This window comes from Enoplosus armatus, chromosome 12 (genome assembly GCF_043641665.1).
Source record: "Enoplosus armatus isolate fEnoArm2 chromosome 12, fEnoArm2.hap1, whole genome shotgun sequence".
Taxonomy (NCBI): Eukaryota; Metazoa; Chordata; class Actinopteri; order Centrarchiformes; family Enoplosidae; genus Enoplosus; species Enoplosus armatus.
The window spans coordinates 1,327,501-1,342,500 of record NC_092191.1 but is presented as its reverse complement, the minus strand read 5'-3'; the positions used below and the strand labels follow the sequence as shown (position 1 = coordinate 1,342,500).

General features: G+C 43.8%; 1 protein-coding gene across 1 annotated transcript in view; it reads left to right on the top strand.

The window, feature by feature from the left end:
• Window positions 1-15,000, top strand: part of slc30a6 (solute carrier family 30 member 6) — a 49,159-nt gene that overhangs the window by 16,428 nt on the left and 17,731 nt on the right. Inside the window, exons 5-9 of the mRNA XM_070915859.1 lie at window positions 6,143-6,185; window positions 6,665-6,730; window positions 9,421-9,501; window positions 11,384-11,419; window positions 13,870-13,964. Of these exons, the coding sequence (XP_070771960.1) occupies window positions 6,143-6,185; window positions 6,665-6,730; window positions 9,421-9,501; window positions 11,384-11,419; window positions 13,870-13,964 (321 nt within the window). The remainder of the gene's footprint in view (window positions 1-6,142; window positions 6,186-6,664; window positions 6,731-9,420; window positions 9,502-11,383; window positions 11,420-13,869; window positions 13,965-15,000) is intronic.

Here is a 15,000-nt window from a genome sequence, read left to right as displayed (position 1 = left end):
GGACTTGCGGCAGAGTATATTATCTGGGATCAAAGTTTTATTTATTATTGACAGTAGGGTTGGGCGATGTGGCCAATAGCTTCTATCGCAGTATTTGTATATAACTGTATATATCACGATACAGTGGTGGAAACGCTATTGCCAAATCTGTACCGGTGAACGCATTTCTACCGTTGCACTACATATGCAGTCATGTCGCCCTAATTGACAATATTGCTGGTTGTGACGGACTGAACTGGAGTTGTTTTATATCGGGCTGAAGTGTCTTTGGCACCTCTGAATAGGGCAACTAGGAAGCTGCCTGATATCTGCAAACAGCTCCCTGACGTCGCACAAACAGAGCTCAGATCAGTCAGTCTTTGTCAGTCTATCCCTCTCATAGATAAAACATAAATCATAACCCAACAGTGATGTCACGGCGTACCTACAGACCCTGGAGTACACGTGTAAATCACAGATTAGGGTGAGTGGTTCAATCACTGGAGGTCAGATAAAACCAGATGTTGAGCTGCTCTTTATGCTTGTGACCACGTGGTTAGTTCTTCTGGAGCTCTTTAAACTCTGGCAGTGATGGAAGTCATTCTACAGGATAAGACAGTTGATAAAATGCTTTTATTCTGAAGCCTCGTCTCTGCTGCGAGGTCAGCAGGAGAACCATTAACATGCCAGCACTTTGTTTTCCTAATGGCAGTTATGTCTTAACAGATGATGTTACATTGATTATCATCAGTGGGGGGGTTTGCAGGGTCCAGGGTCAGGGCACAGGGGGCATGAAGGCGGGGTAGGTAGCGGTGTGTTCGGTTTAACATGTCACTGCCAGCTGCCTCCCAAATCCCACGTGGAGATACGAGAATCCGTTTGACTTCATAAATGGACGCAGCGGAGCTTCGGTCTGGTTTCATATCGACAGAAGCTGCTTGTCGTATCTGAGGATGACGAGCTGTCCGTGTGGGACACAGTCAACAGGGAGTGTGTGTGTGTGTGTGTGTGTGTGTGTGTGTGTGTGTGTGTGTGTGTGTGTGTGTGTTAACCATTTGTAAACATGCTTGTTTTTGCGTATGTGTGCTTCCTCATGGACGTGTGTGCGTAAGAATTTTTAGAGGAAACCACTTTTAATAAACTGCAAATCATCTGACCTCCAGTTGTTTAGTGCAAACCTAAATTATCAACATATCGTCTCATGAAAAACAACTACAGTGTCGAGTCTGAAGGGAGGCAAGAGCAAGCAAAAGTCAGAGATGTCCGTTACGTCTGTTATGGAAACAGGTTTAATGTCTGACCCCACCGTGGTTGTTTGTCATGTGATTTATTGAAGACCAATATATTATTTATTATACTTAGTCGCCTTAATTTAGTCATTTCCACCATGATGTTTAACTGACCGTCTGTGGTCCCTTCATGTTTCTCTGTGTATTTATTGGTTCGGCCGGCATCACGTGTGTGTTTGCATGTTAATATTAATAAATAGTGTTGTGATCGCTCGTGTTCACATGCCCTTAGTAAGTGTGTGTGTGTGTGTGTGTGTGTGTGTGTGTGTGTCTGTGTGTGTGTGGCCTTCAGGTCCAGTCTCATGTTTCTCCCTCAGCAGTGTCAGCGCTGGGCAGTGTTCCCAGTCTCTTCCTCCTCCTCTTCTTCTATCATTCCATCCTTCTCTCGCTGGTTCATCTGTTCCTCCTCCTCCTCCTCCTCCTCCTCCTCCTCCTCCCCCTCCCTGGGGAGCCTCCTCACCGCAGCAGTTGAGGCGTTCAATAGAAGCTTTTAGTTTACATCTGCAGCACACAGGAGCTGACCTGACACCACGACCCGCTGTGTGTGTGTGTGTGTGTGTGTGTGTGTGTGTGTGTGTGTGTGTGTGTGTGTGTGTGTGTGTGTGTGTGTGTGTGTGTGTGTGTGTTCTGGGTCTCACTTTACTGTTTACCGGAACCACTGACACTAAGCTGTTACTTGCTGTGGTTCGCACATCCAGCTCCTCGTTCTGTGTGTGTGTGTGTGTGTTTCAGTGTGTCCTGGTGAGCAGAATATGAACAAAATCTGACTTTTCATCTTCAGCAAAAAGATGATTTGAATGAGGAATTGTGTGATCGTTGTCATCCAGTCCTGTTTCTCAGTGTAGACGCTCATGAATGATCGGTGATCGGTGGCCTGGTGCCACAGATGTCACATGATGCACTGCTTTGTGATGCGGCCGATGTGTTTCACCCTTAATTTCACCAAACGGTCGGCGCCAAAATTTCATTTTTTGATGCTCCGTGCTACAGACACAACTCGGTCAGTAATCTAAAGGTTTCATTTCGATTCCCAGCTGCACTTAATATAAAATGTCCTCAAAGCAAGAAGTAAGACATATTGAAGCAGAGCAAACAGTAATTGTTGACCGTTTAACAACATGTTGGAGGTGGTTTCAGCCTTCACACATTGCAGTGAAACTTTAACTGTTAGATCATCTTTAAATCCCCAAAACTGACAACAGATCGAGATTCTCAGTCAGCCTGTTGTCAGAATCTATTCTGGACACGTTTACATTCTCGTTTTCTAGATTCTGGTTGATTGTGTTCCTATTTTTGCTGCTCTAACCGTTAGGTCTCACAGTGTTACCCTGTTTTACTCTCAGTTTTACTGTCTTCATCTTCTGCCTGTTCATCACATGGTTTAACGCAGTCTTGCCATTTGTTGTCGCGGCTGAGAGAGAAGTTAGGTGCGCTTGATTTGATGTGGTAGCCCTCTCTGCTGAACAAGTGTTGCAGAATCATTGTCATGTGAGAATGAGACAACACTGAAGTTTGAATTGAAACCAGGATCTTGATTATTCATGTCGTCCTCCACAAGAGTCTGTTCAGAGTTCACTTTCACTTTCCTTTGTTACTTCACTCAGATGATTAACAGAGATAAATGAAGTGCTCACATTATTAATGTGCTAATACTGTATATTTGTATCTCTTGTGTGTACATTTACTGTGAGTGTGCTTTTACTTAGTGTACTCTGTGTGTGTGTGTGTGTGTGTGTGTGTGTGTGTGTGTGTGTGTGTGTGTGTGTTTGGGCTGCTCCTCTGCAGACAGCATTAAATATTCATCCTCCTGCTCGTATTTCTCCTCTCTCATCTGTCTATTCACCCTCCTTCCTTCCTTCCTTCCTTCCTTCCTTCCTTCCTCCTCCCTTTGCTGTTTTAAATGAAATATGTGGAAGGAAGTGAACGGCAAAGGAAATGACACAAAAGGACAGGAAATTAAAAGTAAAGGAATTGCAAATTGCATAAGAAAAGGAGAAAGTGGAGAGTGAGTGGTTTGACAAACTTCCTCTCCTGTCCTCCTCTATCGATCATTTCTGAAAACAAACAGGGATTTTAATCCTTCATTCTGTTCTGGGTGTTGAGTTCAGGCCCTGTGGGGCAACTCGGTGTCTGTACATGTGTTGATGTGTGGACGTTTTTGTTTTGTGTGTGTTTTTATGTTTTTGTAGTTCTGTTTAAGGTGTGCATCATATTCTCCATTCATACTGTGTGTGTGTGTGTGTGTGTGCGTGTGTGTGTGTGTGTGTGTGTGTGTGTGTGGGACAAGAATAATGTCCCGTCTGCTCTGTTTCTCTGGTATCACGTCCACACGTCCTCTGGGTGTCAGTGTTTGTAAGCAGGAGATGTATAAAGGAATTGAACGGGCTTCTGTGTGTGTGTGTGTGTGTGTGTGTGTGTGTGTGTGTGTGTGTGTGTGTGTGTGTGTGTGTGTGTGTGTGTGTGTGTGTGTGTTTTGTGGTGTACATGTAAACCTATCCAAGCTCAGCAGGGGAAATTTCAGCCCAGGTATTGATTTGGTCCGGCCTGTTTCAGGGTCACTGTGATGTCAGCGTTTGTATTATTGCTTTTATTGTCTGCAGCTTTTGGTTCAACACAACAAGATGACATCAAACCTCATTGATCTCTACGGGTAGATGAACTGCTACATATCAAAATAACAGGATGCAGCAGAAGGAAATTCACTTTAAACACTAAATAGAATTGTATGTATTAAACTAAGACTAAGACTCAGAGGGACATAATGGATGTTGAACTCCACTACATATATTTAAAGGCTTTACAGGCTGATTCAAATTCTACATTCAACAAGAAATAATGTCATATTATGATTGCCATTTAAACAAGAAGCTCCTAGCAGCTCTGTGAGACTGTACTTGATCTAGCATGTTAGCATTTCCTAATTAGCACTAAACACAAAGTACAGCTGAGGCTGATGGGAATGTTAGTTAGTTAGTTTTGCAGGTATTTTGACCATAAAACAAAGTATTGGACAGTGAACATGTTGACCTGATGATGGTGCTAGATGGAAAGTCACAAGATCAACAGTGATTTCAATTCATCCTGAGGGGAACATGACAATCCACGCAATGCTTTTACAGCTAATGCTCATACTTACTACATTCTTCCACATGGACACAACTTTTTGGTCTTTGATGGTGTGGTTTCTCTTTAAATGCAGAAAAATATCAATAAGACTCACTTAAATGTAGCTGTTTTCTTTGGTTTCTGGCTGTCTTAGATATTTTCCTCCTTACTGTCTGTTACTCTTTCACCAATGTTAGGGATTGTCTCTCTCTCACTCATTCACCTTCTCTCTACCTGTCTGTCTGTATACATGTCTATCACCCTGTCTATCTGTCTTCTAAACTCTCTCTCTGCCCGTCTATCTGCCTCGCTCTCTCAGTCCATCCATCTGTCTTCCTCTTAGCTTCTCTCTCTCCCTGCCTGTCGCTCTGTCACTCTGCCCTGCTGCCTGTCTCTCTCTCTGTTGGTCTGTCTCTCTGGGTCTTTGCCGTGGGCCTCTCTGTCAGGATTACATGGCATCAGGTTGGCCAACATGGACGCCGGTGGTGGGGAAACAAAATGTTCCTCTCAGCACAAAGCCGCTCTAATCCGCTCTCCTCATCCCCCACAGCAGAGGCTGATTACAGAAAGCTGGTTGACGGGCATTAAGACAGACAGTTAGGCAGACAGACAGACAGGCAGAAAGACAGACAGACAGACCGACAGGCAGGTCGGCACAGAGGATGTAAGCCAGGCCAGTTGGACAACACTGAACCTCTCTGTAGCTGGCTGGTTAACTGACTGATTATTAACCTACTGACTTGCTAACTGACCCTTCAGCTTACCTGTTGGCTGATTGGCTAATTGGCTGCTAGCCAGGTAGCTGTCCAGGTGATTGACTCAGTGAAAGCCTGGCTGATTATCTCTGCCGGGCTGATTCAGTGACTTACTAACTTAATGACCCATTCGGTGGCTAGCAGACAAGCTTGTTGGCCAGCGATCTCGTCAAGTAGCTGCTGACTGTGTCACTTGATGGCTAATTAAACCACGTTCAGGTCTGACGTGTATCCACATCTGTTGCTTTTAAATTCAAATTTGCTGCCGAAGCAGGTTGTCCCCCGCCCCAACATCCTCTGTCATCACCTTCTTGTTCTTTAGCCCATATTTCATTACATTTTGTCAGACCGGCACCATCAATAGTATCCAGCGTTAGCTATCAGCAGTTGCTGTTTGCTAAGTAGCCATCACTATGACTGGATTACTTTAATAGCGGAGAAACCTTGATGATTCTCAGGCGAGTTCTGGAGTTATAAGCAGCGTCTTTTCTCTGTGACTTGTAAGTGGAATTATGGATGTTAATCTGTGATTAGACTCTGAGGTAGTGATATCCTCGGAAAGTGTAAGTCACACTGAATCTAAAAGAGTGTGTATCGTGTCAGATTTGACAGAGTTATTGTGGACATGAAGTGTGGCAGTCGGGCTCCACTGCTGCTCCATCTGTCCATCATGTGGTTGATCAGGGGGCCAGATCAGTGGGTCAGGCTACATTAACTTCTCTAATAAACTCTCCTGCATCTTCCCCCTGGGGAGGCACGCCTCAGTTTAAAAACCTCTGGTTATTATCCGTCATTTTAAACCTTTTTAAAACATAAGTTTGTGCTTCATCCAAAACTGCTAATCATTTCGTTTAGAAGCAGCAGATAAAATGTCTTTTGAACGCTGTCGATTGAAATCATGAGATGATGATGATTCACTGATCTCTAACTTGGTTGTTATGGTTACGATGCCTTTACAATGCTAAGCCTTCTATTTGACTCGATGGTCTTTGTTTGTGTGTTGTGTCATTTCAGCCTTGACCGCCTACACGTACCTCACCATCTTCGACCTCTTCAGGTGAGTTCTGCTTGCTTAGCGCAACAGTTTTGATAATTGAATAATCGTGCTGTAAATATAATTTTGGGGGGGTTTGAACTGCAAAAAATAGCTTGTTTTATTTGGACTAAGGGCGTTTAATATTCTATAAACCAAACAATGGATCGATTAATCAGCAAAGCGTTTGGCAGATTGATCAAATAATGAAAATAATTGTCACTCGTCCGGTGCTCATTTTGTGAAAAACACAGTCAGATGTGAGATAACACTCAGTGTGCTCAGCTGTGCTGTTTTGATGGAGAATTTCCACTCATGAAACATTAATTCTGAGATTATAATGAATAAAAGATAAATTAAACTAGAGGTGAACTTTAGCTGACCTCTCTGTTGTTTCTGTTTTCGTTGTCTGCCATTCGTCTCTCACTGACTCTCTTCTTATTGGCCCTTCTCCTGTCTGTCCCCCCCCCCCCTCTCTCCCCTCTCCCCCCTCTGGCCTGCAGTTTGATCACCTGTCTCATCAGTTCCTGGGTGACCATGAAGAAACCCAGTCAGGTCTATTCATTTGGGTGAGTTGGCCATAATAATGTGTTATATATTCTGTCGTACATTGTAAGAAATATATACTTTGATTAAAGGACACGGGACGTTATGTCAAACATGCAATATGACAAGACGCCCCCTTTCAGACGAGGACCCCTTAACTTTAATCTGATGGCAGTTTAACATGTTGGTCTCATGTCTGAATAAGCACCCCGTAACACGTCTGTATCACTTTAAACACGACACAAGTCTGAACTGGATGCTGTCAGAACAGACAAAGTGTGTGTGTGCGTGCGTGTGTGTGTGTGCGTGTGTGTGTGTGCGTGTGTGTGCGTGTGCGTGTGCGTGTGTGTGTGTGTGTGTGTGTGTGTGTGTGTGTTGGTAGTGGGGCGACCATTTGGTACATTTACATCCTGAATATGTTCCACACTGAGATATATATCAGTATAATGAGCTCCATCTGTTTGTTTATGCGCTGGCGTGCACTGCTGTCCCATAACCACACGCACGCGCATACACACACACATGCACGTGCATACACGCACACACACACACATGCACGCTGTAAACACTGAAAAGCTTCTGTTACTGTTGTGTGGATCATCTGAACAGCTCATAAACACATAAGCATCGCCGACTCACACACAGCTACTTTGACGTGTGTGTGTGTGTGTGTGTGTGTGTGTGTGTGTGTGTGTGTGTGCGTGCGAGTGCGTGCGTGTGTCAGTGAACATGCCTTTCAGTGTATTTGCAGCCGACAGGTGACCTCTGACCTTGAGGTGTGGAAGAGTGGTGATCAAGTGGAAATCTGCTTTTCAGCTTCACTTGGCTCTCATAATGCCTCTCTGTGTGTGTGTGTGTGTGTGTGTGTGTGTGTGTGTGTGTGTGTGTGTGTGTAGGCTTGTGCTTGAGTTTACATCGTGTAAACATTGTGTGTCTGTGTGTGTTTTTCTGTGGGCATCTGTGCATCCACCCAGATTGCCCAGTTTAACCCACAGCAGCTTCTGACTCCTTTTAAACCCTGTTGTAGCAGAGCCATGCTGTCCAGGAATCAGTCTGATCCACTTAACCTCAAGTTTCTTCTGTTGTGTGGTTCAGTGTTACTACAAGTGCAAGGCTGTAAGGTATTGATAACGTTTGATGGAGATGTAATGCTTACACGCTGACTTCAATCTGCAGATTTATTTAAGCTTCAGGAGACATAACGTAAATGTTTTGTTCGTGCTAGTGTTCCAAGTGGGACCACCAAACTCTCTCAACTACACAAACTTAAACCTAAACCGCTCGTTTCAACACCTGTTCACGAGGACGTGTGCGTGTCCTAAAACTGCCATATAAAGCAAAAACAAGTGTGAAGTAACTCCTCTGATCTTTTTTTAATTCAAGTTAATGATTTATCTCTTAAAAGTGAATGTACTTGTACTGACGTTAGTGGAGGCGGTCTTTATTTCGCTGCTCTAAACCGCTGTGGAAAACTCCATCTCACAGTATTGAGGAAGACACAGATGAAGACACAGATGATGACACGAGTCAGAATCCAGCAGACAGCAGGTTTGCTATGTGGCGCCCATATAGATTAACCACACGCAGAGTGTAGCCTGTGACCCAGCAGCATGCAGGCGATCAGGCCAAACAGTGGGCCAGCCGTGTGTGTGTGTGTGTATGATTGTGTGTGTGTGTGTGTGTGTGTGTGTGTGTGTGTGTGTGCATCATGCATTTGCTGTAAACATAGACAACCTATTAACCTGCAGGTGTCTGTTCATGTTCTGTTCTGCTCATCGGTTGAACAAACGGTCTCTGTTTTAGTCTCTCTCACACACACACACACACACACACACACACACACACACACACACACACACACACACACACTTGGGGCGTTTGTAGGAATTGATGCAGCTAATATTCTGTCAGGCCCAGTTTTAAGAGGGAACTAAATACAAAAATGGTCAAACCCAAATGGAAAAGAACAATTAATGAACTGAAGCCGGCACTTTTGGAAAATACCTGGAACTGTGCTTTAATTGCAGCCTTACTCTCCTGATTGTCTCCATGGTTTTTCTTAGTGTTTATGTGTCCTCCGTCTCCTTCCTCACCCTCTTCATGTACGCGGTCACATCTCTTTTGCATGAATCCATAATGCACTTCACTTAGCTCGGACAGAAGCTCTCAGTCCAGTGGTTTTACGCTGCTGTAGACGAGCAGACCGTCAGACCATCAGATCGCTGACAGTCGGTCTAAGGTTTAACTCTCTTAAGCCCAGCTGACCGCTCACTGAGACAAAGCTGCTCATCCTGGACAGATTGCGACAGGATCGACCCTGTGACCTCGAGAGGAGGTCAGAAGGTCAGCAACAGTTAGAACCGTGTGTCGGCTGGATGTTGGCTCTCTGTTACTGTTGTCCCTTATAAATCTGTTCTGATTCATCAACACGTTTATTTCTATAAATATTAGATTATGTGTGGGTAAGACAACACACCTGTCCCACCTGTCTTAACACACCGGTTAACAGATTTGATGCAGTCACGATGTCTTCTCTTAATTCAGTCCTTCATGCCAAATTGAAGCGATGCTTTCTGCAGGTCGACGAATCAGGAATTTAGATGACTGTCGATTACCTTGTCGATAAGTAGGTATAATGGTAATAATGGCTTGCTGGTTGGTCCCAGTATGGATGACAGTGTCTCCTTTTCTTTTCCCCTCACTTTCTCTCCAGGTTTGAAAGACTGGAGGTTTTGGCAGTTTTTGCCTCCACTGTTCTTATCCAACTGGGAGCCTTGTTCATCCTGAAGGAGAGGTGTGTACGTCTCCCTAACACACACACACACAAACACACAAAGCACATACACATTTCAATCAGTGATGTCGACCTTAAAAGGAGACAAATGAAGTCATCGTTTAGAGGCAGATTAAGACGTCTTTGTCTGTCTTTCTTTGTCTCACTCACTCTGTCTCTCTCGATTAAAATTTCAATTATTTTCTTAGCGTGACTCAGCGCAACAACAGAATTAATAGTTCCAAAGCAATACACAAAATATTTCCAGTTGTTTCTCTTTGGTCTTTGTTTTTTCCCCTCATTATTGCTCTGCTCCACTCAGGGTGCATGTTTTTCTCCAGTCCTGTTTCTACTTTACTGCCGTCAGACAATGTAAGAAAGAATAATGGGACCCCAGGACGTTCAAGCCTCATCTGCACGCATTTTATGTTACAACCCACATTATTCAACAACAATCTTCTTCAGAGTATATTCTCTCTGAGTGCAGTTTAATAATACCCAAATAGTGTTCTAGCCTGTATGTTTCTCACCTCGTATCAAGTTATCACAAACTTGAAAAGTCTGACAAAGTCACAGAAATATTTTTTTCACCATTTCGTGTCCATTTAGTGATCTATTAAACCTGACATGTGATCTGTTTCCCCTTTTATATTGTCAAATATCTTAATAATAATACATAAAATGTAAAAAGTAGTTGTACAGTGCTCTGATGTATGACGTGCTGCATATATGAAATTATGTAGAACAAGTGTGTGTGTGTGTGTGTGTGTGTGTGTGTGTGGCGTGAACTACTGAATTTTTTAGGGCTGTGGGAATGTCACTGCCTGGCTGTGTCTGTCATTGTCACACACACACACACACACACACACACCTCCAGGCATCCTGTGTGGGGTTGTCTTGCGGTCAGTTCTCAGGGAAGGGAGGGGTACATTTCCAGAATAACACGTACACACACGCACACACACACACAGTCAAATGCAGGTCAAGCAGTTGGCATGCTTTCATGTACAGACGTGTGTGTTTGACACTTCAGTGACTCTTCATGTGGCAAAAGAAAATACTGGTTTCTGATTGGAAAATTGAAATCGTCAGACATCAGTTTAACAATTGTTTTAAATTCAAGGTGTAACAAGCTGTAGGTAACCATAGCAACAGTACTGATGCCCACTGCCTGTGGGCGACACTTTACAACACGGAGGGGGATTTAAACACAGCCAATACAGAAGAAGAGACTCCAAATACAATAAAGTCCTGTTCTTCAACTTTACCTCATTCATCATTTTTCAATAATAAGACACTTTTTATTGCTTTATTGATTTTAGTTCTTCTTAAACTTAGGTTAGCTATAAGTACAAGATAAGATGCGTCCAGGCTCTGCCTTTGCCTAACGAATGATAAAAAATTGATTTAATGATATTATTAGGAAGTACTGCTTCAAAGCATTGACACAAATGTGATACAGATCCTCTCCTTCATGTTTCGGCTGGTGCGACCGTGACGACGGCATTGAAAAGTCTTAAATGTGACTTCCTGAACCCTGCAGAGACCCTGGAGACAGACTACTACAGTGCATGTCATGAATGGCTCAGTAGGGCAGCAGCACAGAGGGAGGAGACAGACGTGTGTGTGTGTGTGTGTGTGTGTGTGTGTGTGTGTGTGTGTGTGTGTGTGTGTCTGTGTGTGTGTGTGTGGTGCTGGAGTGCGTGCATGTGTTTGTGTGAATGTATTTCTTGTTTTCTCTTTCTGTTTGTTCGCTCCTTGTCTCCTTCCATTCAGTTCAATTTCACTCGATCTCACACACACACACACACACACACACACACACACACACACACACACACACACAGTCAGAGTAGTCCCACCTGGCCAGTGTTGTTGACTGTGTTTGTTTCTGTTTTGTCAGTGTGGAGCGCTTCATGGAACAGCCTGAGGTCCATACGTAAGTATTTTTCCTACACACACACACACACACACACACAAATTCCCCTATCGCATCCTAAAATAAACAACACAACATGATACACTCCTGCGTCTCCCTCTCACACACACACACACACAGTGCCAGCTGTTGTCGGAACAGAACATCCCAAACATTTGGGTCAGACAGACAGACAGACAGACAGACAGAATTACATAGTCAGATATTCAAAGACTGACATGTTCATTGTTAATTTCACACTCTTGACGGTGTGTGTGTGTGTGTGTGTGTGTGTGTGTGTGTGTGTGTGTGTGTGTGTGTGTGTGTGTGTGTGTGTGTGTGTGTGTGTGTGTCCACACCAGCAGAGTTAATTAAACACATGCAGACTGTGTTGAACGCTGGCCTCAGGGTAACACCAGCTCTGTCGGTGAACAAACAACAAATATTTTTGAACAGCTTATAAGAAAAGAGGAACGAACTTTGTGTAAAAGTTGTTTATGTCAGTCACAGTTTTGTTTTCCTGAAAAGTTTTCAGCCCTCCTCCAACATGCGAACACGTCGGCCCACGTAGACTCAGAGCGTCAAGAATTTACACATTTGATCTTGTTCGTTGAACCTGTGAACAAACTGAAATGTAAAAATGCTGCTTAGAAGTGTGGAAGGATAACCCCCCCACACACCCCCCATGAGTGTTAATATGTGTTACCTTGTAGTATTAAACCTGTAGTGGGTGAGCCTCAGCTGGAAACATCAGTTTGTAGAGAGGCCGCGTATCAAACCGCCTCATCAATGTGTCGGCGACTCGTCGTGTTTGTCAAATGGAGGTGAGAGGAGAGAGAAGCTGTGTGTCGTCCCTCAGTTTCACAGTTTAACGCTGCAGGATGTTAACATTTAGATCTGATCATCTCTTCTGTCGGCTCTGATCAGTCACACCGGCTGATGGATGATTACAGATCTGGATTATTGATCAATCCGGCCGTCAGCCTCTCTCTCTTTCTCTGTCTTTCATTGCTCTTTTAGCTATCTCGCCCAGCACGGTCAGATGGTCTGGACAGCTCACCTTTTCCTCTGTAGTTCACTCCCTCCTCCTCCTCCTCCTCCTCCTCTTCCTCTCTCTCTCCATCATCTCTCCATAATAAAACAGATTAGTGGCGGCTTTTATAACCTAAAACACAGCGAGACTTAAACCTGTCTCCTGTGACGAGATTACCCCCCTCCTTTCTCTCCCCTCACCCCCTACTGGCACCCCCCCCCCCCCCTTCTTCTCTGAGTGGATGTGATTGGACGGCATGAGAGAAGGACACTAACCGGAGGGACAGGTGTCTGCTGGGTAGAGAGACAGACACACACATTCTCCCTCTCTTTAATCTGTTCTTAGAGGGAGGTGGGGCTGGGGGGGCTTTATCATCCAGTCATTGTGGCTCACCGTCGGGCAGCCCTTCACCTCCCGCTGATTGTTTGGACCAATTTTTAGGCTCTTAAATGGATTGTCTCATGTGATTAGTGTATTGAAGAGAACAGTGGTGTGTGTGTGTGTGTGTGTGTGTGTGTGTGTGTGTGTGTGTGTGTGTGTGTGTGTGTGTGTGTGTGTGTGTGTGTGTGTGTGTGTGTGTGTGTGTGTGTGTGTGTGCGTGCTTGTGAGTGGGCTTTTGAAATCTGAATTATTTGCTATTAGGTTTATTTAAAAGTTATGATTAATAAGATAAGTAGAAATGACGAGATAAGACGGATTGCAGATGTTTTTTGTACAGAAACATTTGACAGGAAGTGGAGCTTTTTATTAAATAATTAGTGCATATTTATATACCCCTGGTCCATCACAAGGGGTTGTGATGGACTGACGTGTCTCCTGCCTGAGGGAAACCATTGGTAACCCCAGCTGCACATTTGTGATTCCACCTGTACGTAACAAATGCATGCAGCTCAGCCAGGTGTTGCTCTTATCCGTTATAGCAGAGAGGAAATGCAAATTGAGAGGGAAAATAACCTTTTCCCTGCAAACTTAGTTCATCGATTAGCACTTTTTAAATTATTGCGTATAATGTGAAAGGGAGAGAGAGCGAGACGCAGTTTCCTAACAGGCATATTTGAAGCTTCGAGCTGCCGAGGTACAGCCTCAGCAGAGACGTGTCAGAGCTCTGGCATGCGTCTGATGAAACATGTAAACTTCAGTTTTAATCACTACTGTGTTCACACTTGGCAAAAATCTAAATACACGTGCATTTATCTCTAAAATCTTCATGGACCTCTGCAGTACTGCCTCGAACCACTAACTCTGGACCCCCGATATTATGAGGAACACCTATACAACAGCTCTGCCATAAATTCTAGCTTTATAAAGTTCATAATGTTCAGCCTGTGTTGTCGGAAATGTGTAACTTCAATGACATGTTTATTGCTGAGGTTCAAACGGACTGTCAGACAGCCGCTGTGTGTATATGTGTGGTCACGCTCTCTGTGTTTCTCTGCAGTGGTCGTCTGTTGGTCGGGACGTTCGTCGCTCTGTTCTTCAACCTGTTGACTCTTCTGTCTGTCAGGAACAAACCCTTCGTCTACGTCTCAGAAGGTACAGTCAGCCCCCACCCTCCCAGTCACTCTGCTGCTGTGCAGCTTCGCTTCAGACAGAACACCATCCTACCTGACTTTTCGCCTGTGTTTTAAACTGTTTTTAAAGAGGCAGGCTGGATTTAGTGATTTTAGTGTCTTTTGGGTTTCTCCTCTGGACGGTTGAGGTTTGATAATCCTCGCCCTCACTGGGGAACGGGGACAATTTGGCTTTTGTTATATTTTGGGGGATTACTGATGTAAAATGAAATGCTGGCTCACTGTTTTGTCGGTAGATAAATCACAAATGGCAGCAGTGGGATCAGAGGTTAGTCCCTTCCTAATTGCAGAAATCAGTTGTGTGGTCTTAAAATATGACAATATATGTTTTTCAAATGATTTTAGAAAGATTATTTTTGGGGTGTTTTTGCAGCACAGAGGGACATGAAATATGACGTGTGAGTTGAAACACAACACTGGATATGAACTGGATTTAAACCACATGTTATAAAGCAGCACATCTAACTACTGATGTTTATGTCCTTGTTAGGGTTGAAATTAAATATTCGCTGCATTATCTTACATTAAACTCCTGACTGTTTGTGATTAACTAAATGTAAAATGTTGAAAAATACCCATCACAGCTTCCTACAGCTGAAGGTGACGTGTTCACATGTCTTGTTTTGTCCGACCAACAGTCCAAAACCCAAAGATATTCAGTTCTCAATAACATAAAACAAAGAGAAGCAGCAAATCCTCACATTGGAGAATCTGGAAACAGAGAACATTTGGCATTTTTGCTTGGTTTTTATTTATCTTCTGTTAATTGATTAATTGAATAAGTTTGTTGATTGAGGAAAGTCAGCAGATGTCTTTGGGATATTTGTGACAAGAGACAGAAGACGTTGCTGGTGCTGCGGTCGAGCCTGATGCTTAGACATTAACCAAACCTTTAATCATAACGACCGTCTTCAAACACGTGTGTTGTAAACACGTGCACGTCTTTGTGCCAGTTTCAGCTTGTTTTTGATGTCGAGCTGAAGCTCAGGCTCAAGTTC